The sequence below is a fragment of the Perna viridis genome, chromosome 9 (genome assembly GCF_037379345.1).
Source record: "Perna viridis isolate PV_CMFRI_1.1 ecotype Kerala chromosome 9, ASM3737934v1, whole genome shotgun sequence".
In the NCBI taxonomy this organism is placed as follows: domain Eukaryota; kingdom Metazoa; phylum Mollusca; class Bivalvia; order Mytilida; family Mytilidae; genus Perna; species Perna viridis.
Window position 1 is genome coordinate 23,079,414 of NC_142453.1, and position 26,623 is coordinate 23,106,036.

At 31.5% G+C, this 26,623-nt stretch overlaps 1 protein-coding gene across 1 annotated transcript; it reads left to right on the plus strand.

The window, feature by feature from the left end:
- The first annotated feature begins 1,815 nt into the window (after positions 1 to 1,815).
- LOC148607384 (uncharacterized) lies at positions 1,816 to 24,701 on the plus strand. The gene is made up of 18 exons (XM_088543531.1): positions 1,816 to 1,898; positions 2,501 to 2,621; positions 3,478 to 3,534; positions 4,120 to 4,233; positions 4,624 to 4,740; positions 5,570 to 5,686; positions 6,911 to 7,027; positions 8,326 to 8,454; positions 8,967 to 8,977; positions 12,785 to 12,884; positions 13,529 to 13,585; positions 15,727 to 15,837; positions 16,307 to 16,417; positions 16,986 to 17,111; positions 19,839 to 19,955; positions 20,577 to 20,693; positions 21,538 to 21,654; positions 24,611 to 24,701. Exons 1-18 carry the CDS (start codon positions 1,857 to 1,859, stop codon positions 24,625 to 24,627), a joined length of 1,698 nt encoding a protein of 565 aa, XP_088399657.1. The 5' UTR covers positions 1,816 to 1,856; the 3' UTR covers positions 24,628 to 24,701.
- Positions 24,702 to 26,623: the final 1,922 nt, after the last annotated feature.

Consider the following 26,623-nt stretch of genomic DNA (forward strand, 5'->3'; position numbering starts at 1 on the left):
TTATTGCACTGGGAACATTTGATAAAACACTACTATCTATATAATGGATAGTTTTACAAAATTCAATGAGAAACGGTATTGTTTACCACGTCGTGCCAATGAACGCCATGATTAATTAGCAATCCGTGAATTAAATTTATTATAACAAATAGTACTAGCTAAATTTGAACATGTACCTGTATGTGGTTACTTTTAAATTGATAAATTTGCATGCCAGTGTACTATGTGATCATGTTTACAATCTGGAAATAAATTGTCCACATAAGTTTCTATTTATTTTGTATAAGGTATAAGGTGTGGCCCATTAATATATGTACAAAACTCCAGATATTTACCCCTCGTAGCCTCCAGAAATTATTATTAAAGTATTTGTAAAGTTTGTTTTTTTTTAAATAGTTGAAGTGTATTGTGAAAAATGGCACGACAATTTTTTCAGCACAATTTCCCTATATAAGCAGTAAGAAGTATCCCAGTCACATATGCTTCAGGATAAATTTAAGTGTCTTTTCAGTTGTTTTCTAGATGAATTGAATATGTTTGAGGCTAAAAAGACCAAATTGATAAAAATGATGTGTTACTCATTGCCTGATTATTTCACAGAACGGTACGTAACATGTTTTAGCCTTGCATGTTTTTATATTATAAACTAGACTATTAATCGTAAAAAGATAATTATAAACAATTCTGCATTTCCTAGTTCCATGTGATTTGACCAAAGCCTTATACGATAAAGCTAGTATTTGTAATAGATGTGCAATATCCTACTAATCTAGTTTGCATTTTGAAGATATTGATTTGTCAAATTTCGTTGAAATGCACAGTTAAAAATTTTCCCGCACTTTTTTCTCTATATAGGCAATCCAAAATATCTACGTCTAAATTTAAAAAGCTTTTCATTTGTTTTCTAGATGTTTTAAATATATCTGGGGAAAAACGACCAAATTAAATGAGAAATATGATGTGCCACTCATCGCATACTTCTCAAACAGAAAGCTACTTAGCGTATTTAATCCTGTTTGAACAGGGTTTTGTTGCTGTATGATGGAAGTCATCACAATGAAATCTTTCGGGCGTGAAAACTTGAATCGTTACGGTGTATCTACCTGAAAAATGAAAACCAATTTGTTCACCATGCCATACTTTTCCGTTCCTCATTAGTCTACTTCGGATTTTTACGAGCAAATCGTAGGATGTTTCTGGAAAAGCAGAGGACATCTACCTACCAATGCAACTGGTCCATGCTACCAGTTTTTAGTGGAGTCAGACTTGCTCATTTCTTTTGTTTCCTTGTACTTGTTAAGTTTTTTTTATTTCTTGTTCTTTGTTGAGTGTCCCTGTTCCCCTGTCTAGTCTTTATCCCTGGTATATACTTTTTTTATTTCCACTCGAATTTTCTTTGTCTTAATTAATCGTGTCAATTTTCTCTGAAACTTGAAAATAAAAAGTAACATATAAACTTGTTAACATTTCCTTATATTACGCCTAGGCATGCAATTATAATACATTACAATCATTTTACATAGGTAAAGAAAAAGAGTGTTTATTTCCTTGTTTACTTTCTAGGTAATCCAACGTAATACACAGAAATTGTACTAAATATGGGTCACGCTTGGGCTTAACGTCTATCGTTTAATATGCTCAAACGTCATAATATTCTTTTTTTAAAAGAAAGATTAATCAGTAAAAGGTGACATTCAAACATGATTAATGATAAACATTGCCATTATTTTTGTACTTACGTAAGCATGTCTTGCTTACAACAAACAATATGAATATAGTATAAATACAGATTTAGTTTTGGGAATAGATCACAAAAAGGTAAGATCTTGAAGTGCAGTATTACCATAAGTGCAATAATGATAAAAGCAGTATTAATTGCCGCAGCCGTTGTAGCTAGTGTAAGTTTTCTTTAGTTTTTCTATCTTTTATATTACGCTCGATATATTATTTTGTAGACCTTCTGAATTTCAACATTTAATTGAAATTCAATTGATCGATCTTAAAGCAATTGTGGTATTATTATTAAAGACAACACATTACTGTTAGCATTTCCATTAAGGAGATATATTTGTAACAAAAAATTGTGATAAATTGTGAATATTTTCTTATATGCCGTTTTTTATGTTTTTTTCAATTGCTTTATTGCTGCTATTGTTTTTTTTATTAGTACTTTTCTTCAAATATAACTCAAAGCTCTACACATGGCCAAAATAACGTACAAGGGGTTAACTAACGACATAAATGGCCAGTACGTGGTAAAATGACAAAAATAATGTGCAAGTGGTTATAACGACATAAATGACAATTCCGTTGTAAAACGACAAAATAATGTTCAAGGGGTTAACTAACGACATAAATGGCCAGTCCGTGGTAAAATGACCAACATAACGTGCAAGGGGTTAACTAACGACATAAATGGCCATTCCGAGGTAAAACAATGATAAATACACTTTCTGTGATTTTTTTTTTTTTTTTTGTTTAATATTGTAAAATATTGCAGGTCCAATCATACCGTGTTGAGGTAAGACCAGGTACATGCCCGAGAGTAACACTTTTATCAACAATATGTGCATGCAGTACACAACCTTCCGAATGTAAAGTTGATTCCGATTGTAAACCAAGTAAGTGACAATGCCTTATGTCATTTCTGTTATTTATTGCACAAATATAACTTCCACTTGTGTTCATAATCCAACGTACAATCAAATCAGTAAAAAATGAAACCCAGTAGTCAGATTTGTCTGACCCCGAATAATATCACATTTTATCTACCCTACTTATGAAATCTTGCAGTATTCCAAATTTAAAATACGTTAAACACCGAGGCTTCATTCCTTGCACTGCATATGGTAGAAATTCTCGTTGATGGATTTGGCTTCCTCTTTCAATAGATTTGGTTATGAGTACTTCTTACATACACTAATATTTTGATTATGATCTTCCTACATATTTGATTTTAATGCTGCTGATGAGAGCATATCGAAATTAACAATACATAAAACTGGCATTTTTGTATTATTGCAACACTTGTGTGTGTTTAAATTAACCACATTTTTATTTGTTAATTATACAGCCATCACAATTTATTTCAGTACATGAATTGTCCGTTATGAATTGTAGCAGTAATTGACGAGTACAAATTATTGTATGATAAAAATATCTAAATATTTAGTTTTAAACTGATAGTACTAGCCACCATTTAAACTTTAAACCATAAATTATTAACTAAACAACTTAAAATTTACATTTATTTGAGAAGTATTATAAGGAATCTCCGGCTGCACAAATGTACTTGTAAACCAGTATACTTCAGACTTCTACTTAAATATTGTTTTTTATGCTATATGTTCTATTATCATAAAAACTTGGTACTAACTGAATTTAGTAAGATAACATGATGACATCATCAAACTTTTTGTATAATAGTAATACGTTATCTTTTTTATAAATCATTGTAATCTTTGTTTTCTTTTGCAGCCCTTAAATGTTGTGATCTTGGATGTACATGTACCAAAACATGCGTTAAGCCAGGAGGTAAGATCATTATAATATCTACCATTTTAACATGCGTTAAGCCAGGAGGTAAGATCATTATAATATCTACCATTTTAATTAACATGCCATAAATCACAACAAAATCATCCACTAAAGCACGCTTGTTTCTTTATCTTTGTACACAGCACGACACTATATCTGAATAATTCAGAACATGTGTCAAAGGAATATCTCCTTTACACAATGCATGATGTACTAAAATTCAAAATTAATGTATAAGGAGAAAATATCTGAATATTTTATCACAGCAATTGTTGACATTTAATGATTTTGATTATGTTTTTCTATACAATATTGCTATCTCTTGATGCAGGTTTTTTATTTGTACTTTTATTCAGATCGTAGAATTATTTAGGAATCTTTCGAAAGAATATCGGTAAAATAATACTGAAATGTCAGCAGTGGGATGATTCAAATACGTCAAAATCACAAAACATGACTTTGATGTAAACACATGAAACAGAGACAGTCTAAATGCACAATGTAGCGAACCGTATTGATCAATCCAACAATCAGCACTCACAAACATTGTTTTATAACATCCAAATTATTGTATCTTTTTAGTTTGCTATCACAAGGGAAGATCTTACCTTGTGAATGATGTATTCCCTAAGGGAGATGGCTGCAGCAAATGTACATGTTATGGTGACAAAATTGCCTGTGATAGTAGTGCATGTGGTAAGTTGTCAAGTGTGTAATTGTTTTTTAATAAATTTTACTTGTAAATGCAGAATTGATTTTAAGTTACTGTGAAAGATACATTTTCGTGTATTAGAGAAGAAACGATTCTTGAGATCGTAGTTTTAAGGTTTTAAGTATACACATTAATGGGATTCTCCTTTTCGTTAGGACCGACATTTCGTATTTTGGCCTAGATACAAAGAGCATACAAATACTTTCACAGTAAATATGATTGCATTTTTTACCTGACTTTTAATCCATTTGGACGTGTTATCTATTTTAAAGTTATGAAAATGTCTGTAAGTGTTTAATTTTTGCAAAGAATATGCATAGTTTCTAAACTTTAAACATGTTCCCAATATTCATTACACTTCAATATGATTTTAGGTTGTACAAAGGGTGGTATACAATACCAAATCGGAGAAAAATTTCCAGCACCAGACAGTTGTAACGAATGCACATGCCAGGCTGATGGAACTATTTTGTGTTCTACAGATCCATGCTGTAAGTACTTGGACCTTTCAGTAAATATTATAGTACTTGCAAATCTTATACTTAATTAAATCCCAAAATTTCTCAGCGATTTAAGGTTAATAAATAGTGGATCATGCATTTCTTCATTACAGAAATGTGATAAATTATTGAGATTGAAAATGGCTTGAAAATGGTTTGGTAATGTCTATATCAGTTGAATGTGGACTAAGTAGAAAGTTGTTGAATTGCAGTGAATTCCACTATGAAAATGAAATACATAAAATATTTCTAGTCAGAATTTGTCTACTATTCAAAACAATAAAAGTAAAACAATTCTTTTGGGAACATACAGTGCGTCAAATCTAATTGACATGGACAGAGCGTCTGCGACGTCTGTTATGTGTAGAATGTAAGACCAGAATTATGTATAGCTACACTATTTGGACGGCAGTGAGTCGACACGGAAGAAAAATACTGAGCAAGTGCGGAGTTGCTTTGTTTTCTTAATAGTTAAAAAGTTGAAAGGAAGAAAGTCTCACACATTAACCTTACCAAATGAAATTTCGCCGATAGCAACATAGAGAGGCACCGTAAACAAAGATTTAATACCGTCCACGTGTGTTTTAACGACAGTTTGAGGGCATACATTGAACTCCACCCATCAAATGCATAGCCTAAAATCATATTATGAAATATAAAAATGGTGTTGAATCGCCTTTCCTAGGATTATTTCAACGAAATCAAAAATCTAATTTAGTTACTGGTGTTGTTATTTTCCGAATGACTTCTTTGCCAACTAAATGAAGCAATGTAAGCACAAGTACATATATCTGTATTCAGAACCGTTTTTCATTTTAAGTTTGTACAGAGGCTGGAATAAAATATCAGATTGGAGAAAACTTCCCAAAAAGTGATGGCTGTAATCTTTGCCAATGTAAAGTTGGAGGAAACATTGTCTGTTCAACCGATAATTGTGGTAAGTTGTATATTAACTACCTCACCTAGATGATTTTATTTACTCACATTTAAACTAACAAGTTAAAACTCATTCAACAACACTTTCACATGTATCTTGAGCAGGATTGTTTTTTACATGCTCATCCCAGATAAAGTTCAGTAGTTAAATTAAAAATATTCTGCAGTAATGAAGCAAGGAGGATGCACAAATATGTTGCCTTTAGATTTTGTTCGTCGATATGACCTGATAATTCGAAATTTGGAGTCCATTTAAAGTATCGAAAACGCGTTCAATTTATCATCAAGGTTTTCGGCATGGTACTGGCCAAATTAAATTTAGATACTGTCTATGGTAGAGATTTTTCATATTGTAGAAAAAAAACCATTTAACAAACGATGCTTTTTCGGTTTATAAATACTGTACTTGTACATTACGATAGTATCTCTCTATTCAAATCTGTATTTGACAGAAAACCATATATTTATCACTAAATATAATCGACTAATACAAGAAAGATAACTCTTACAAAAGTAATCAAGGGAGGCAGGATTCTAGCGAATTCTAGCGAAAATCAAAAGAATGTAATCCAGAGACAAAGACCAGACATGGAAAGTAGACAAATACAACAAATGTAAATGTAAATGTAAATGTACATCAGGTGGAATCATAAACAAAGAACATATAATAAACAAAATAATACATACAAAGTAATAAAAGTAAATGAGCAACTTCGACTCCACTAAAAACTGGGACCATGGACCAGATGCACCGGTAAGGTAAGGGTTCTCTGTTCTTCTAGAAACCCCCGCCGAGTTCCTCATAAAAAGTCAAGTCGAACAAAACGTCGAACAAATCAGTTTTCTAAAAGTACTAATCCCATTCACATTCTATATATAAATCTCAATCTCGAAAGGGTAACGTGGTCTGATACTGTTAAAGAATTAGAAATCAAAGCGATTGGGTGGTCTATGACATGATTGACTAACAACACTCTGACATTTGTAAAGACTGCTACTTAAGTTCAAAATTTTCCTTCAATATTGCTACTGACGTTTGCCAATTGCTCCCACATAAAGCAAAGTACTACGAATATTTTTCAACTACGGGTATAATTTAAAACTTGGTTTTCGTCTTTTTTTTCGTTGACTTCAAAGTGACAGAAAATGTTTAGAGTATGACAAGGTTGCAATAAAGTTACCTATATGTGAATGCTATAAATGTCTTAAATATATACATATATAGGATGTTTAAAGAACGGAATAAGATACAACGTAGGAGACATTGTTCCAGCCAATGACAGTTGTAATAAATGTACATGTACAACGGACGGCATCATAAAATGTTCATCATACTCATGCAGTAAGTATTACCTTATTCACAGACACAATGCATTCTTTTTACGTAATAGATTCATGTTCTAAATAATCCCAGGGGTTCTTTCTAACTATAACTCGTCCAAGACCATGAATACATAATGGCAATTTAAATCTCTTTATATTTTTTTCAAATAGTCCTTGACAACTAACTCCTTTATTGACACTTAACTATGAACATCAACTCCTCAAGAGGCCCTTACATTTGATTTTTTTTAATCCAGGATCTATCACTCTTCAAAGTTAATTTTATCCCTCTCTTATTACAACTCCTACGTGTGTTTTCACCATTTTACATCAATTTATGTAAGCATCAAAAACATTTGGACTGAGTTCATTCTGTTTCAAATGAATCCTTGGTAAGCTTTGGTGAAATTGAATATGATACAAACATATCACTGATTCCATGAGTAATGCCCCTACTCTTATTTCTACCTCCTTAGAACATCTACCTCCACAGTAATTGGTTCGAGTTTACTTCAGGGTGCACTATACAGTTGCATTAAGGGGCAAGGTTTCGCACACCAAGTTACCACCGTCAAATTTTGTAAAAAATAATATCAAAAGTTGAAATTTGGTGGATATATTGTTTAAATGAAATTAGGCATTTATACATAGACAGATGTAATATATGTAATGATAAACGGGTGTAATTTAAATGAAGAATGGTATCTGGAACGTTTCAGTCCTCTGCCGTATTAGGTTCCCTCCTCAGCATCGGGTGGCTGATTTTCAAAATACCTTATTTCGCACGAGCGTTTGGAACTAAAATTGTGAGAGAATGATTCGAAAAGGATCTTATTATTTTTACCCATTTTCCACCTACTCTATACATGTTTTAATTCTGTGGGAGTGTCTAAGTGCCTGGTATTTTATAAGACATAGTATTTGGCTGTTAGTTTTGGAAAGGCACCCCTGCTTTGTACTAAAACTCAGTAATATATTTTTATTTTTCAGTATGTTACCATGGCTACTGGATTTTATAACAATAATCACTAAATTACTTATAATTGACTTAACCCTCTACACACCAAGGATTTCCCAAATATGCACTTTTCTTATGACAAAACACTAGACATTTTTGTGCGGACTGCCTCAAAACAACCTTATTTTAACAAAATGAGACCAAATTCTCAGTATTGCACTACCTCAGTTAACAATAATGTTGTACAAAGGTAAATTTTGTTAACTATAGAAACTATCAAGTGTTCATTTTGTAAATGTATGCTCTCTTTTCGACAAGATTACTGTGTATATCATGTCGGTATCACGTTTCCTTTCCAGAATGTACATATGCTGGAAGGATGTATGCAATCGGGCAAACTTTCAAATCAAAAGATGGGTGTAATACTTGTGAATGTACAGCAGTCATTGGATCATCACCAGTTGTAAGCTGTACCGAAAAGAAATGTGGTATGTATTAACCTTACATTATACATAAAAGACAGTGGTAGATTACACAAAAAATCGTAAGTGTAAAACAAGTTGTAAATTCAACGTCACGATACTTTGATCTATTATGTTGTCAGAACTTACGACTAATGTTACAATTACGAATGTTTGTGAAAAGGTCTGCATCTTTTTATAAAATATTATATAATAGTTTATTTCATATGAAATAGAAAGACAACCTTTCTCTTAAGTAAAAGAAGTGAGTAAAGGTAAATATTGAAATTTTCTCCATGTACATATTTTAATAATTATATAGGGTGAGATCTGTCTAGTCCGTAATTAAGACAGTTGATATTATTATCAATATTTTTATTATTATTTTTTTTTTGGGGGGGGGGGCGTCCGAAACGCTTTTCCATTGAATGATATAACGGTAAATCAAATTTTATCAATTAAACACTGAATATCCGTTGTTTATCGTGGTTCGATCAACCGAATTGTACTTTATATCATTTCGTTTGTGTTTATTTCAGGGTATGGTAAATAAAGATGATAACAAACAGATTACGTTTCGGTTGATTCAACAAATTTGTATTTAAATGCAGCTATACCAAAAGGATCTGCTATCTTATATTGTGCGTTTTAAAATCACACATGCACCTGCGTACAGGAAGATACATATACGGTTTCTTTATAAACTGGTGTTATAAGTTTGATACAATGGACAAGTTGTGGTTGCTTATTTGTTTATTCTTCTTTTTTTTAGTTACAAGGGTGACATGTTTGTACCATACAATGTTTTGAATTTAATGGTTTTATTATGAAATGCTAGGTTGTTTTTGTTTTTGCTTTTGTATTTTTATATACAATATCCATGTATAACAGGTTTAGTTTTGTTTATCATATGTTTGTGCAATAAATAATCTTTATTTATTTAAGGGTTATCGTAATGCTTATTGTGTGCACTGCAAACTCCTTGCCACACTTTTGTACCATTACTTTAAGAATCAAATAATGTTTTAGGGATGACTTTTATTTGTTAATCCTTTTTTTATGCTACAATAAATGTTTTTAAATATAATGATTTTTTTCATCTTTTAATGAAACCAATTATGAGGAAAGCCATCCCTACTGAGTTAAATATGCTGATAAAACAAAAATCAAATTAACAATATAGATATATATACTTTCAAAAAAGCAATATTTATGCGAGGTAAACCACTTGTTACAACATAGACACCAAAAACAGTTATATAACAAACACATGCTAGCATTACATATACAATATTGGCAAGGAAATTTACATTGCAGCTGAAATATTCTAGAATTAAACTTCATTGTTTTTTCTATGAAAATATTGTAAGAATTTGAAAATAAACGATGCACTTAAATGTATGTAAGCAAACATTTTTGGGTATTGACAACAAACTTTGATTATGGTAATATCAACACTTATGAAGTGTGATGTGTCCATATTCGTAAATAATATGAAAAAAAGGTAAATAGTCAACTGACATTTTACTTTAGCCGTGCATATGAAAGAAGTAGAAGGTGCAATTAAGAATGCTTTATATCAATTATCATATTTTTTTAAATATCATTCTTATCACGCAAAAGTACAAAACCACTACAAAAGCTTCCAAAACGCAATACGTTGATAGATTTCCTCACAAAAGTGCTGACTTCACTTTAAATATACCAGGAAAAACGAAAATACACATAACAATGTGTTGATTGTTAAATCATAGATAAAAATTGCAACACTTATTTGAACGATTGAATATGAAGATAATTCGAACATTAAGCAAATTAATAAATTGATCACTGTACATAGCAATTATTTTAATATCAACCTAAAATCAAACTGCTTTCGTTAATTGTTTAGTGATTTAACTTTTCAGTTAAGATCAATACATGCTATATATATATTGTAGGCTAAATATTTTTTTAGCTTTTCGATTTGTTCTTAACAAGTTGTCAAATTGATTGTTCCCCTATTTTTGTTAACATATCCCCATTCTTATACATTCAGTTTTTCTTTGAATTAATCTCATTTGCATATTTTGTTTCAGTGTTACTAAAATGTTGGTCCAGTTTAAAATGATAGCATTTATTCTTACTCAGAAATTTAGTTCTATCTTAAATAAAATATTCTGATCCAATTTCATTCACGAACATGGCACTTAGCAACATTTCTATTGCACTTTTATTCATACATTGTTTGACAATTTTTGTTGGTGGGATTTTTTATTTTTGTGTACTTTTTATATAACATCGATATCAAACCTGTAATTATAGAGGAAAAACACAATGCAATGTTTATTGTATATATATAGTACAAATGGACCTAAAGTCTTGTATTTTCATGTCATGAGTACAGAAAAAACTATATAACTGAAAATAACTCTTTTTTTTGTCCTTGTTCAACATGTAACATATAGTCATAATGGTAATATGTTACAACCTCCTATAAGCATGAGATTTATTCCAATGTTCCCTTTAACAAATATATTAAATGACAATACTAGAGAGTAATCAAGCGAATCAATATTCGAGCAAAACTCAAAAGCATATATTCCAAGAATAAAGACTAAATACGAAAAAAAAAAGACTCATACAACTAAGAATATGGCAAAACGAATAACACGTACCAGGAAATAACAGTGAATGAACAATCTGGACGCTGATAAAAACTGAGAACATGATTTAGGTTCACTTGTAGGGGAAACTTTTCTGCTTTTCTAGAAACACCATTTCAGACGTTGCATTGGTGCACAGAAACTTTTATATCATTCTGAGCACGCGTACTTTCATAGCTGTTAACATAGTGCATACGGTTTGTCAGCAACAAAACTATACTTCTTTATAATTGCATATGTTACAGTATGTTATATTCTAGTTATCCATTGTCTGCACTTAAAATTGAATGCGAATCTTATGAAAATAAGCAACTAAGCTAACTTCATCAAATATAATCGAAAAATTTATTTCTTAAATCGACTTTGACAGACTAATCCACCTTCTACCTTTGCAATTTTTCTGAAAAATGAAAATCCTGTATGTAAAATGCTAGTATTTCTGTGTCAGATTTCAGGATAATGTCCCATTATTCATCGTAATGGTTCTAAAAATAAATACATGACTGTTTTCTGCTCCATGCGTCCATATGGTTCAGGATTATGTAGAATAGGCAGAAAGGAAACTGCTAAAGCACTATAAAAATATAGGATATAGAAAATGAAGAAAATAATACTATTTGTAGCTGCTCTGGTCGTTTCTGTAAGTGTTATATATTTTGGAACCGTGAAACCTGTCTTTTCCGAACGAACCCGGAATAAACCAAAAACATGTTTATACCAAACCTTTTTCAACCCTTTATATCAACTTGAATGTACTTTTAAGCTTGGTATACAGAACACCTGTCTAAATCAAACCAAGTTTAAGGTGGTAGATTTAGAGTTAGAGACATAACTCTTACAAATCATTTGAATGTTTGTATTCGGCATTTTAACCAATCTCTTGTTAACAACAAAGTAACTTGGATTGATTTCATTTGAAAATTTGATAGGACTTTGTGAAATTAAATATAATGCAAACATATCATTAATATCAAAAATTATGCCACTTACCCTAGGTTTACCTCTAGTCTTAAAAGGATTTAGTTCACAGCGAGTAACGGATCCTGCAATGTTTGTTTTATTATAATACTGAAAACAAGATTCTTGAGAACAAACGTAATACATCATAATTTAAAATGACAGCAACAATTTTTAAAATTGAAATGTTAAAACATACGATAAAAAGAACAAAAAAAAACATAACGGTCACCAAAATTTAATTTTCAACGTATACGAAAAGTTCGTTTGTTACTATTTGTTATTTTTGTTTTTGTTTGTTTGTTTTTTTTTTTGTTTTTTTTTTTGTCTTGTTTTACTAATCGTCATTTTATTATTATTTTGTTTTGTCAGAATATGAGTATTATTCTTATATGCAAATTTTGTGAAATCTACCGAAGCGTTGTAATAATGGGACAATGCAAATACCGTCAATACGTTAAAATCGTAATGCATGACTTGAACGTGAGCACAGGAAACAATGTCAATCTTCATACACAATGTAGTGAAAAGAATAAAATAATATATAGACTTAAAACTGAAGATAAGGAAAACACAAAAACCTAAAGCACTAGCTATGGGAACTCCCATGGAAAAATAAGATACACTACACCTATTACTTTGGTAATAATATGCTTTATAGAAAGTATTATTTTCAGACGTAAAGTGTATGCAAAATATACTTTTAACTGAACACAATATATGGTCATGAACTATTATACTTTCCTTGTGTGAAGGTTAATGGATATAACTCGAAGCCTGGAACATGCCCGAAAACTACTGGGTTTGAATGTGATTGCAAATCCGACTGTGAGGTTGATGCTGACTGCAAATCAAGTACGTATGCAAATAAAACAGCGTAATGTGAACCAAATAAATACCACGGATACGGCTAATAATTTTCGACTTTCCAGAAGACAACCATGTTTTGCGATTGTTTCATTTTGTGTTTCAAAAATATATATTCTACTATAGATAGACTTTTGCGCGTCGATTAATCTTCGTTTAGTTATTTGTTTGATTTTTGTTTCAATTTTTTGTTCTTGTTTTTGTCTTATTTGATTTTTTTTGTATTCAGGAATACTGAAACCATACAACATCTTATTAAAACAATGTGGTGGAGATATTTTTCTGTATCATGGTATTTAAAATGTTGCTAATGTTTAAGGGCAAAAAACAAAATGTTGCAAAGGATATGCTCAAATTCGATTGCACACTGACAGACAGACATACATGTAGACCCTTATTGCTTGACAATGAATTACTTTTTATACCCGAAAGTGACCCCACAATGTGTTCTGTAAATGCAAAGAAAATAGAAATTTTATATTAGTATCGAATTCTCTAATTAGTGTGTTTATGTGCAAATTTTAAATAACTTTTAAACTGTTACCCTGATTCCCCTTGATTTAACGTGTTTTATTCAACATACACTTTAAAATTAATTTGAACTTTTAGAAACTACTTGATTTCTTTTTTAGGTTTAAAATGTTGTGAACTTGGATGCTCTTGTAATAAGGAGTGCGTTACGGCAGGAGGTAAGAGTAAACTTATGCTATAGTATTTATATTATAATACAAAAATGTTTCAATGCTAAAACGTCAAAATACTTTATCAATAACTTCTAATACGATTATGTAGTTATGGAACGCCATATCGATCACAGTGATGCAAACTAGCTGAAATCATATCAAACAGTTCTTGAATAAGGCTGGGAAGTTTGGCTACGATATGATGGAAAGTAAGTTTAGTTAGAAATCATTATTTTACGATCATGTTTTGTGTTCTTAAAATCAATAACTTGACTCTTGTAAGATTAAAATATACTTTGAAACCTGTTTAAATCGAGCCAAGAATATACCGGAAATATGTGTAATATTCAAAAGTCCTGAAATCTAAATTTGAACCTTGAACCTGTTATAACCAAAAATCTGTATTGACCGAACAAAAACCTAAGTTAAGAAAAAATTGGTGTAGCCAGGTTGCATTGTAATGAGTATATAATTATGTTATAAAATTACTCTGCCTAATTCAATAGGTAGTGTATTTGATTTTTTTTTTATGAAAGATTTGATTAATAAATTGAATGTCATTACTAAATGTTAAAAAACGTCGTTATGTAAGAACAAATTGCTTGGAATGTATTAGTTATATACGAAAAGATTTGATGAGTTATCGAGACCACTGAAATTAATAGAAGACTGACCAAAAATGTTTTTGATGGCAAAACTATGCTTATTACAAAACACTAGTTATTATGTAATATTCATACTTATTTGACAATTTTACTTTTTAGGGCCGAGTTTCATGTGAACCAAACGTATTCCTTCGGGGTGACCTCAAACTATATCGCTTTACTCCAAAACACTAATGTTCTCTAATAATATATGAATGTTTGAAACCTAAACTCATCTATTTCCCAATATAATGATAAAACTAATTACGCACTCGTTATAGTTTTGCCTTTTACCCTTTGACTTTAAAGACGCTCTTCCATGGAAACGCAAGTCACCTGATGGCGATTCTGTTTCCCGAGTGGACAAATACTGATAACTTAGTGGCGTTCGAACAAAAACTGTATCGAAAATTGAAATTGCCTGCCACGTGTTATTTCCTGAATAGGATGTAGAAAATGTCTTTTTTTTATAGATAGTACTTTTATAATTTTACTTGCAAAAATCAACTTTATCTAAAATATTTGCTTTGTTGTTTATAAATTTTCGCAATTTGATCTATGCATAGGGGTACCCAATGTTTGCGACTTTTTGGTGTGTGTATTTCAGATTTAATGGAAAAACATTATTTGTACAATTCCTGGACTTTAATTTCACAGGCTTTTTTTGCGATTCCCCTAACCTCGCGACAAAGGAAGGAAGTTGGAGACTCGCAAACATATCCCGATATACGCTAGTATGTAAATATACTAATTTTAAACGTACCTAGAAGCTAAAAGATGGTCAAAATTAATACAGTAACGTCACACGATTCCATAAGATGAAACCGCCATAAAAAAACAAAACTCTTGTTGGAAAAAAGGAAATAAATAATACAGAAAACCTGTCGCCATTGTATTGGGAACCTTTTGTGACTCGCGTCGAAGAACCGGTTTAATGACAAAGAATGTTCACGTGACATACGACGGAAACGGTGGGCTGATTGAGACATGCTTACAAGTGATGTTATTTTCGGTTTCTGTCAGGGTTCATATTGCTTATTGCTGTCCCTTGATTAAGTCTTGTTTTCCTTATCTTCAGCTTTTGGTTTGCTAGAATTTGTATGTAGGTCGTGTTTGTTTTTGTGTTTTCACGTTTTTTTGGGTTTGGATATATGATGTATCTGTATTGTCCTAGCTATTTTGGATTCTTTATTGAATAATTGTTTCGGTTCAGACAATTTTTCTCGTTTTACACATTTTCATGGTATTAGTATGGATATGAGTAGACTGCAGTACATGTATGGTGTAGACAAGTTACCGTTTTATTCAGTCTTAAGTTTCGACATTTCAAAAGTATTTACTACACAAGTGAGTTCAATACATGGCCTGTTAGTTTCCAAGTGTATGAAACTAAACAACGTAAATAAACCACGAAACAACGAAAACGCGAGTAAAAATTAATAGTGCCTGTACGTATGTATGAGTGATCATATGTACATTGTATGTCGTTTTTATATTTTGTAGACTGTTATTACAACGGAAAGACATACAATCTTGATGATATTATCCCCAATGGAGATAAATGCAACGAATGCAAATGTACGAAGAGTGGCATAGTTTGTGGCACTAAACCGTGTAAATATCTAAACAATAACTAAGAAAATTTAATATTAAGGTGTTACACAGAGGGTTCCTTTGATGTATATAATTGCATTAAGGTAAAATAATGGTTCAAATCTCTAATACCGATTATTTCATAAGACATATTTGTTTATACTCATAAGTTGTAAATCGTGAAATTTAGGCGGCAGTTTCGTTTTGGTCTCCTTTGCATGACACCCTGTATTACAACAATACAATTTCCGTTATTTTTCTTTAAATGCATTTTTTTAAATGTGGGGAAAGATCGATAATTTAAGACTTCGTTAAACTAGATAAATAGCTAATACCAGGAAAACAGTTACTCGAGTCTCAGTATATTTGAAGAAAGTTTGTGAAGCAATTCATCAGCTTATTGGTCTCATCTTCCTCCTGTGTCAAAGAATCTCATCCAATATTGCTTGTGTTCTTTGCCTGCATGTTCATTTCTTTAATGTCATTCTAGGTTGTATTTACAATGGAAAAGCATACTCAACAGGAGAAAAATTCAAGGCCCTTGATGGTTGTAGTCCATGTATTTGTACTAAAAAGGGGAGATTTGTTTGTGTACCTTGCTGTAAGTTCTAGAAGGCTTGATTTATTGTACATTTAGTTTTTCACTAAGACGTCGTGTAATATGGTTTGAGGTCTTAAGTAGCACTGCATCTAAGAATCATCCAAAATGTAGTTCATGGTTGGAAAGCCTAGATATTTTTATTTTTGTTTTGTTTAAAGTTAAAGCAAACAGACGACAGCATGTGGCTTTTCGTAAGCCCGTGTTCATACGGGATATAAATTATATAGAATGTACTGTAGAATTCAAAATTAAGGATCTCTGTAAATGATACTTAAAACTATAGAAACTGTTGGATTTTCAATTGGAATGCATGATGATACATTTCATCATATAGACCCATAAAGCAACAAATATAAAAATGTGGAGCATTTGGGGGGTGTATCACATTTTGTAGAATTTCCATGATTCTTACAAAGACTGCTATGAAGTTTTTGTTTACTTTTTCTTAACCCATTTATCTCAAAATGCTGTAATAATTTCCTTGTATAGAGCCCTTGTGATGAACGAACTTATTTATGGTTTGTGAATGTTAAACATTAATAAATGCTGTTGTATACTATCGTTATAGTTTGTTCTGATGGAGGAAGGTATTACAAGGTCGGTCAAGAGTTTTTTAGAAACGACGGATGTACTTTTTGCGAGTGTGAAATTGTAAATGGTGCTTCAAAAATTGTGTGTACAGATAAGACATGTGGTGTGTAAAATAGTATTTATCATAATTTATGTATATCGAAGAATTAATGACCGCGCAGCCTGTGTTAAACATCATATTCGCCTTAAATTGAAGGCTCAATTCAAATAAAAATTGTTAAAATGCTACGAAAAAATCAACCAGTGCAGACAGTTTAATCAAACTTTATTGATAAATATTTGTTCATGAAAAGTTACTGCAAAATACTCAAAATACATACAACTTCGAGGGGAGATGCATGTAGGTTATCACCGGATATTTGATTTTGAAGAGAACAAAAGACATGACTTACACCAAAGACAAAATATCACCCCTATTTCTTAAATTTATCAAACTAAAATATAAAAGCATTATACATCAACTTTAAGTGGGCGTTTTTGATATATGATATTCAGCTGTTACACTTTTGTGTTATCGTGAAAGACTTTACTGTACGGACATCCGCCAGACTCTGTAGATAATTACATATACATGTGTGTAAAGAACATTTTGGCAAAAAACGTACGTAGAATTTGAAACAAAATGTAAAGTTTTTGGAAGATTCGAGTGGAATTCAATCAAATATTATAACAAGGATAACTACTATACAGGGAAAATAAACACGCCCAAAAACATGAAATAACCAAAATGAAACGTACAAAGACCAAAAGTAAATGAGCAATCCGTACTCCACGCAAGAATGGGAGCAGGGACCAGGTGCTCCGGTAGGGTACGCGTCCCCTTCTTTTCTAGAAACACCCACCAAGTCGCTAATAAAATGCTACGTTCAGGGTTGATGAAAGAGAAAATAACTAGAACAGGGTGGATATATATGTTCTAATGGTGCGGAAATGCAAAAGAATGGATCCTTAATACAAACTTCATCTGTTCAGGAGAACTCTGTCACTGACATCTGTGGTTTTTGCTTGCACAATATCGCCAATCTGCATTTAAAAGATCTCAATGAGGATAAAAAAGCAGGATTTTTAAGGTACTTCAAGTATATTTTCTACGTTATATTACAAAGTCATAAAATGCTACAATGTCATTAGCAATTGCTACGTCAACGTCTGCAGCGATCAAAATTTCCCATTAAACAGACACTTCTCAAAAATTCTATCTAAAAACATTGGAAGAAAATAGAAAATAAATAAAGAGTTTCAAGCATCACGTCAGTTTTCGGCTTAAATATTTTTAAGAAGTTTGCTTATTACACATTTTTTTATTTAAGAAGGCACGGCTTATTTTCCATATACGCAAACGGCGTGGTTTGCAAGCTATAGCATCTCACGGCATCCCCTTTCAGTATAATTATTTACCTGGTGTTTCATTTTTTTAATATTACCCACAGGCTCATAATAGTCCATACATTTATAAGATTAAAAACATCCATGAAATTATGAACAAAAGCATGTAAATGCAATAAAATGCATCTCCTCCACAACGTGTATTAGTGCTATATATAGATTAATGAAATGTGCATCATCATGCATACTTGTATTGCAAACTTAAAGCATATCACTATGTCACTTAATTTTTAATCTAAAAGTAGATCATTCGAGCGTTTGTAAACAAAAAGAGAAACAAAAGTTGGACACGTCGGTTTTTCATCTCGCCTGACCTGTACCTATCAGCCGACTAACTTGTGTTATACATAAATAGAATCGGAGTGAAATAAGGAATCTATCTGTATGTGTCATAAATCGTGATGGATAGTGGAAGAAAATAATCTTTCACTGACTTTGACAGATTAACAAATTTTACTGCACAACATATTTCTAACATGCATTTCTTGGCAAATCTAGCGATTGTTTTTTCAGGACAAAAAAAATTAATACAAATTATCTTGCCAAATTTTAATAAATTTGGTTGCGATTAACGGGTCAGGCAAAAGCATTTAATAGTTGAGTTCAGGAAATGAGCACGTGATTCACAAGGGAAAATCGCCATGAATCGAACGTAGATAAATTGCATATTTAAAAACCGGTTTTATCAAACAAACATCATTAAAAATTTTATAATATCAATTTCAGTCATTTTAAAAGCAGTTTTACCGTGTGGAATCCGAATGTTTCTTTAAATTTCACTTAAAACGGCCTTAACCATCCCCCAAAGTTAAAACTACTACATTTTGTGCATTTTTAGGTTAGAAAGAAAAAAAAATATCATATTCGGTATGCATCAAGGGAAACATCACTCTCGTTACAAAATTAAAAATGTACATATTTTGACGTCCGAATCATTACATTCTTGGTTTCATTGTCCTACTTCTTAGATTCCTAATTGTATTCCATTGATTTTTAAAACGTTCAAAAAAAAAGATAATGTTTAGTTACGTACACTCAATGTTTTTGTTGTGTCCAAATCTAAAGAAGGAATAAGGCTGTCTGATTATCTGTTTAAACCATCAACTGCCCTATACACATCTTTTACATCTCCTTTTTTGCGCACGTTTCGCTATCTGCGTCTTAATGGAACGATGATTAACCAAAAAGTTGTACATGATTGATGTGTAAATAAAGCATGATTTATATTTTTATACTTCTTGCAACTGTTTTAATAGATCGTTAAATGATTACTTTGGTTATTATATCATGGCTGATTTGCCACTGCACATTACTCTGTGTTTGACACAAAATATTTTAATTTAACTTTCTGGGAGAATCTGGCTTGAAACAAGTAAGTAAGCAAATGAATTGAAATGAGTATGTGTACATCTTTACTTAATCTCTAATGTTTTACTTTGTTCAGGCTGTACTGTGGGCAACCAAACCTATTCCATTGGAGAAACGTTCTTAGCCGTTGATGGTTGTAATACATGTGAATGTATAAAACATGAGTACATTGTTTGTACAAATATAGATTGTAGTAAGTTTTTTAATGAATAAAACATGTACAGTAGAGGTTCCATAATAGAGAATATTCATGCATATATCTTCAACGAGCTCGACCGAAACTGTATTGCCTAACTTTATGCATGACATGCAATATTCTATGGTAGTGGTGTTAAAAGAAAAACTTTGTCATGTGAACATCTTGCCGATCATATGTACGTATGTAATTAAATAAACTTACTCATGATATTTAAGTTCCAATTTTAAGAAGCGTAGAATTGAAGATGCGTTTGTAGTGCTTTTAAAGGAAACAATACAAGTTAAAAGTTTAAATAATTTTACATATCGTAAATATGGGTCAAGTTTATACATCACGGGTTTTTTTTTTCTTTAACTTTCTGGATAGCATAAGCATAATATACAGGTGAACGTAATAATCATTAAATCACTTTTAGTCGAGATTTATCAAATGTCAGATTCTTTTTTTCATTTTCATACATCGTACGCGAAACCCGTTACAAATCAATAGAAGCAGAGTAAGTTCATGATGTTCTGATGAATAACTAATAGAATATCGGTGAGTATGCAAATCAAATCAATGAATATAATGCCTCAAAAATATTTGAATTTTTGTCAAATTCATTTACCTATTCAGGCTGTACAGTGGGCGATAAAACCTACTCCGTTGGAGAAACGTTCTTAGCCGAGGATGGTTGTAATACATGCGGATGTAGAAAACACGAGGACGTTGTGTGTACAAATATAGAGTGTAGTAAGTTCTTAATAGTTTAAATCATTTCGTTTAAAGGGTCTTAATCATAACACAAACCGATCGATTTATAAGTTTCCACACATATTATGAGACAGATGTAATCTGTAAGAGAACGAAGTCAAATTTATAGGTATATTTTTTTAAGTCTGTCCCCTCTTATCGCTTTTTAGAGACATTTAGACGCTTCCTGGCTCGTCTTGGTGTTAATTTGTGAGACCGATATTACTTTGCTAAAGCCAGAGAGGCCTACTCTTATCGCAAATCGGAAATCAACAATAGTATTTGAATGTAAATATTTATTGAAGAACATATAATGAGCGCTTTTTTAGTGACGAATATACGAAAATGCTAAACTTTGTAAAGAAATCTCCGTGAATTCCTGTCAGACTGATAATCAGGCTCTCAGTACTAAGCTATGATTTAATTTTGCATTAAACTTCGTCCTCTAGTATGTAGATGAAACCCTTGCCTAAATCGTTCAATGATTTTGACGAAATTTTATTGCCAGGTTAGGGGTGATTTTATGCATATGCACATGACAGATAATAAATATATGTCATAAAAAGGAGATTATTTTACGATTGAAATATCGTATAAACTCAAATCGTTCGTACTTAACCGCATAATGCACTTGAATTGAATTATTAATTAATTTGAGCACTAATGCAAGGTGGGCACGGAAAGGAGCATGATTTTTGCCTTTTCATGCCTTGTAAATTCTATTTTGCCGCAACGAAACGAAACCAAGTTCTGGCGAAAAACTGAGAAATAATCTGTAAATTGCTAATTAATAAATATGATTTTTTCGGAACTCATTGCCTACTGTTACATGTTTTCAATTCAGGCTGTAATGTGGATGGCAAAACCTACACCGTTGGGGAAACATTTTTAGACGACGATGGTTGTAATACTTGTGAATGTAGGAAACATGAGGACGTTGTTTGTACGCGTATTGATTGTAGTAAGTTTGGTTTTAAACTCCATGTAAAAGTTCTATATTTGAGCAACATCCTTTTAATGAAATTATGATAATTCCGATTTCTCCGATATTTTTGCAAAAATGGATTCACTCAAAACTTAATATACATACAGTCAAACCTGCTCTGCCACTTACCTAAAATCGGTCATTTTAAAACCCGCCCAACTGTCTTTTCTATATATTTTAACTCAAGTCAGCGATCACCTCCCTAACGTGGCCAACGGGTACTTATTGCTTGACCGAAATCGTCTTTCTGACTTCTTATTCCGGCCATTTTGTAAACATTCGGTTTATCACATGACCCCATGACAGTACCCTATCACGTGATTTAATTATATTTAGTACATGTAAATAAAGATAATTAGGTTGGTGAAGGTATAAAATCAATATTTCAATGAAAACAACATTAAAGATGGTTAAGGTTTGAAATTTACTTATTGGTCGGTGATTAAAAACTTCAGTCTTCAGTTTATTTATGAAAAAATTGAGTTGCTACAAAATGTCTCAGAACAGAACATTTTACTCTGATCGAAAAATATGAGGCAATAAAAAAATTAAGTAGTGGAAAAGTGCCCGAGCCGTTGCAAGGGAAATGGATGTCGGAAAAATAAAGAAATAACAAGCAGAAATTATATAGGACATTGAAAATAATGTAGACAGTGAGCGAAAAAGGAAACGACATAAAATGGGAAATGAGGAAATACACACTGCACAGGTTTAAAAGTTTTTTTATCGTAAGTACTTAAACAGACATTATTTATTTTAATATATTTTTTTCTAAATGATATTTTGTTCCCGGTATACATGAATCTGCATCTGAAAATGAATGATAAATACATGTTATTTAATCACAATCACAGGTAGTATAATCTAAATAAATATGAGATTCTATGCTGACATCGAATTCTTTCTACATCACAGTTTTTAGCCTCAATTCAAAGGTCACTTTGAGTATTCCCTAGAGGTGTCTACTATATGCAGGTTTGACCGTACACCTGGATAAAGATTAAATACCAAAGGAAATTTGGATTGAAATAATGGTCGTGTTAAATTTTGATGCGCATAATGCTAGTAAATATTCATCGTTTGGCACTAGAAAAAAAGTAAGACAATTATAAAATCATAATGTTTTATTTGTAAATCTTAACAACAAAACATGGACAGTGTTTGCAAAATAACACAGTCATTGAAAAGGATTAGCACTGAAAGTTTCGAAACGCTATTTGTTTTTCAATTCGTACTGACGAATGATCTATACAAGGAATATCAGTCACAATAATTTTAATATCGGACAGGAAAGATTAAAACAAGTCGTTCTCAAGATCTGCCCTTACTGTCCTAGATCGGTGAGATCTATCATTGTCATTCATAAATACAGGTCATCATTCCAGCGCATGGTTGTCAAAATTAAGGAAACTTCAAGTCTAAGCACGTCCTGGATGTCCTTTTCACCGGTAAGGTTGCCATTGAATCTCACCAGTCTTGCAGTCATACAAAATACAGTCATACACCTTAACTGATCCTTCACCAAAGGAAAATGTGGGTACAATGTTTCTTGAATTGTATGATGTGTTCACTTTGGGTTGTCACAGATGGTCTACCAGATTTAAGAATGTATTTTACTCCTTGTGTTGCAGCATCTTTTCTAATCAAACGGCTGATGACTGTTAATTGTTACCCCAACGAACGTTCAATTGCCTTCTCTGACATTCTCGTTGTGGTGCATATCGACAATTCCTCATCTCTGGGCCTCCGATAAGCGTCGGCTTGCCACGTTTACGTTCAATGATTTAGCATTCAAAAAATCGGGGTTCAAATACTGAAATGTTACACAACAAAAACCGCGCCTGACCTAAATTTTACGCCTGAATGCTTTTTAATCTTTTAATGATAAGACAAATAATTTTCTTCCATCTGTATATGAATTTTCTACCTTTATGGAATGAACGAAATAAGACTCTAAGAATACAGTGTATGGTTTAATTTTGCGCTACTTTTCATTAATTATATCAAGCGAGCAGTTTGTCAAGGTTTTGAATCTTTGCGATTGGAAAAGAAAAGAGTAGTTTTTATAATGTTAAAAGTTAAATATTTCTAGAAACTACGCTGCTCTCTTACTTGACCACCGCCAAAACTTGAAAGTCGATATATTTAAAGTATATTGAACTTCAAGCACTTGAATCGCATGTCAAAAAGAAAATATCGATATGTTCAGAAAGTATGTTTTATAAATTTTCTTGAATCTTTGCCAATAAAATTCTTAATTTCTGTCATTTTCGCCTTTTGAGTTATTAGAATAGAGAATTGACTGTCTTTTGTCTGTCACTAGAAAGCACATTTAATACAGATCTAGAGTAATAGTGCACTAAAAGTAGTTGTTCAATAATCGCTCAACATGTTACAATATAGACTATGATAGACTTCCACGAGTTTAAAATTACTATCATGAAAAACAACATAAGATATCATACTTTGTTGCTTTGATTTTTACTTTTTAAATAGTAATAATTACACTCACATCAACATATAAGCGCATCATAAAGTTCGAATCAAAATTAATTTATGTCCATTGCCTTTACATATATAATATCTGTGTACGGTGAATAAAAGAGTAATCAAGGGAACCAAGGTTATAGCGGTAATCAAAAGAATGTAATCCAGGGACAAAGACCAGACATGGACAACAGACATACACAACAAAGAACACAAAGCAACTGAAATCATACACACAAAGCAACAAAAGCAAATGAGCAACTCAGACTCCACCAAAAACTGGCAGCATGGACCAGCTGCAACCGTAGGGTAAGCGTCCTCTGTTTTTCGAGAGTTGGTCATACCAAATGCATACTTAAGTATAAACAAATTGATATCAATGTCTTGCCTGTGGTAAATGTATTTTACTGTATGTGAAAATATAGATACACATTGTAATTTTCAGGATATGGTAGAAGATAGCATGCCGGACATACATTCACGAAGCGTGATCTAATTATAAGATAATAAAATTGTGCATAACAAATATCTCTTGTGCAACTTAAAAGCAATCAAACATCACATTCACACAAAGAATTTGTATGATGCATATGATAAGTTCTACACAGATTACATGTTAGGGTTGATCATTTTTTATGTAAGTAGATTTGTCCTTTTATTTCATTTTTGTACGTTTTCTGTCTATTCTAAATACAACACATACTATGTCATCTACCTGTAGCCATGTTACTTAACAACAACAATTTATAACACTGCCTAATTTTGTAATATGATATGATGCATAAAGATACTAAATCCAGTTTAAATCAAGTCATTCAAAGTTACGAAACCAATTAGGTTTTAAATGTCTCACTTTGTATATTACTTATCAAATTCTGTTAGATGAAAAAGATTGTGTCTCACATTGTCATTGAAGTCACAACATCATTAAAAGAAGGTTCTTACGACATTGAAAATAAATGAACCATTGCAAAATAAATTACATGTTCATTCTTTCATTAAATATTAAAGTATTTATGCCTAATTACTACAGCAGTCATCATTTTTCATTTCTGCAAATTTTCAATGTTTTCATCTCCAGCAAAATACACGAAGCTGAAAAAATGATGGGGGATGCTAACTAACACCAAACTATTTGAACCGTATCACTTTAGTAATATTTATTTAGAAGCGTATAATTAAATATGCCTTCATAAGTCGTCTACCCTATGAGAAGTAAAAAAATAACTGTAAAACATTTCTTGTTTCAGTTAAAGGAGGTAGACGTAGGGTAAGTGACACAACTGTTAAAACTCATTGGAACGTTTGTATTCAGCATTTTACATCAATCGAAAGCTTGAGAGGCTTTGGTGAAATTGAATATAATACAAACATATCACTGATTTCATGAGTTATGTCCCTTAACCTAGGTTTACCTCCTTAAGTTTGCGATGTATTATTTGATCTGGAACACTTGTGCTATTTTGTTAACCGTCTATAAGCAGTAAAGCAAGACCAAAGAAAATTTAAGTTAATAACATTTTTTTTTTAATTTTAGTTTTTGATGCCTTAAATGGTTCTGGAACACTGTTCTTAATTTCGTTATCTTGTTTATTATGGTTTGATATATAATGAGTTAAATAAAGCTGATTAAAATAGCGCATGCATAACACCTAAGGCAAAAATGATGTTATGTTTTTTTCAAAGTGTAACAAGTGATAAAAGATAAAAGATTACAACAACTTCAAAGTAACAAAGTTTTACAGAGTAGGCGAAATGAATAGATATTGCACAAATATAGTTACATCTTATATTATCTTTAAACTAAAAATAGAATGGAGGAATGTGTCATTTCTACCAACGTCCTTTATGTTTTGAATATGTTATTTCTGAAAAAGGGGGAGACCTAACAGAAACAATCTACAGATTATCAATTCATTTATATGCTTAAATCATGCACCTAAAAGGAGTATGACAAGCAACTTTTTTTATTTTTTTTTTATTTTTAATTTTAATTTTTTTTTTCAAATTTTCTACATATATGTACCGTTTTTAAAACAATCCTTGGATATTTTACCCATTGTATTTTCAATTAATTAACAGAGACAAAAAATAAAACAAGAACTTTAAAAATGTTTTTCAAAAAGTACATTTGGATTCCATCAACTACTTGAATGAACCAGGCACGTTATGTCCATGGCTTTTTTACAAATTTGTCAAAAATTTCCCATATTATAACACATGCATATACTACATGACATAGCTCATAGCTGATTAATGATTATCCTAATTAGACAACTTAAACAGCAACAACAATTGAATGCACACTGCTCATGAAAACGAATAACTGCGTATATGGTATGATCAAAGAAGAAATTATTTTAAAACAACACTGATTGCTAAACAGAATAAATTTGAAATATGATTTTACGACAAAAACAATATGAGCTGACAATGCTTTAATACAACAAGAAGATAA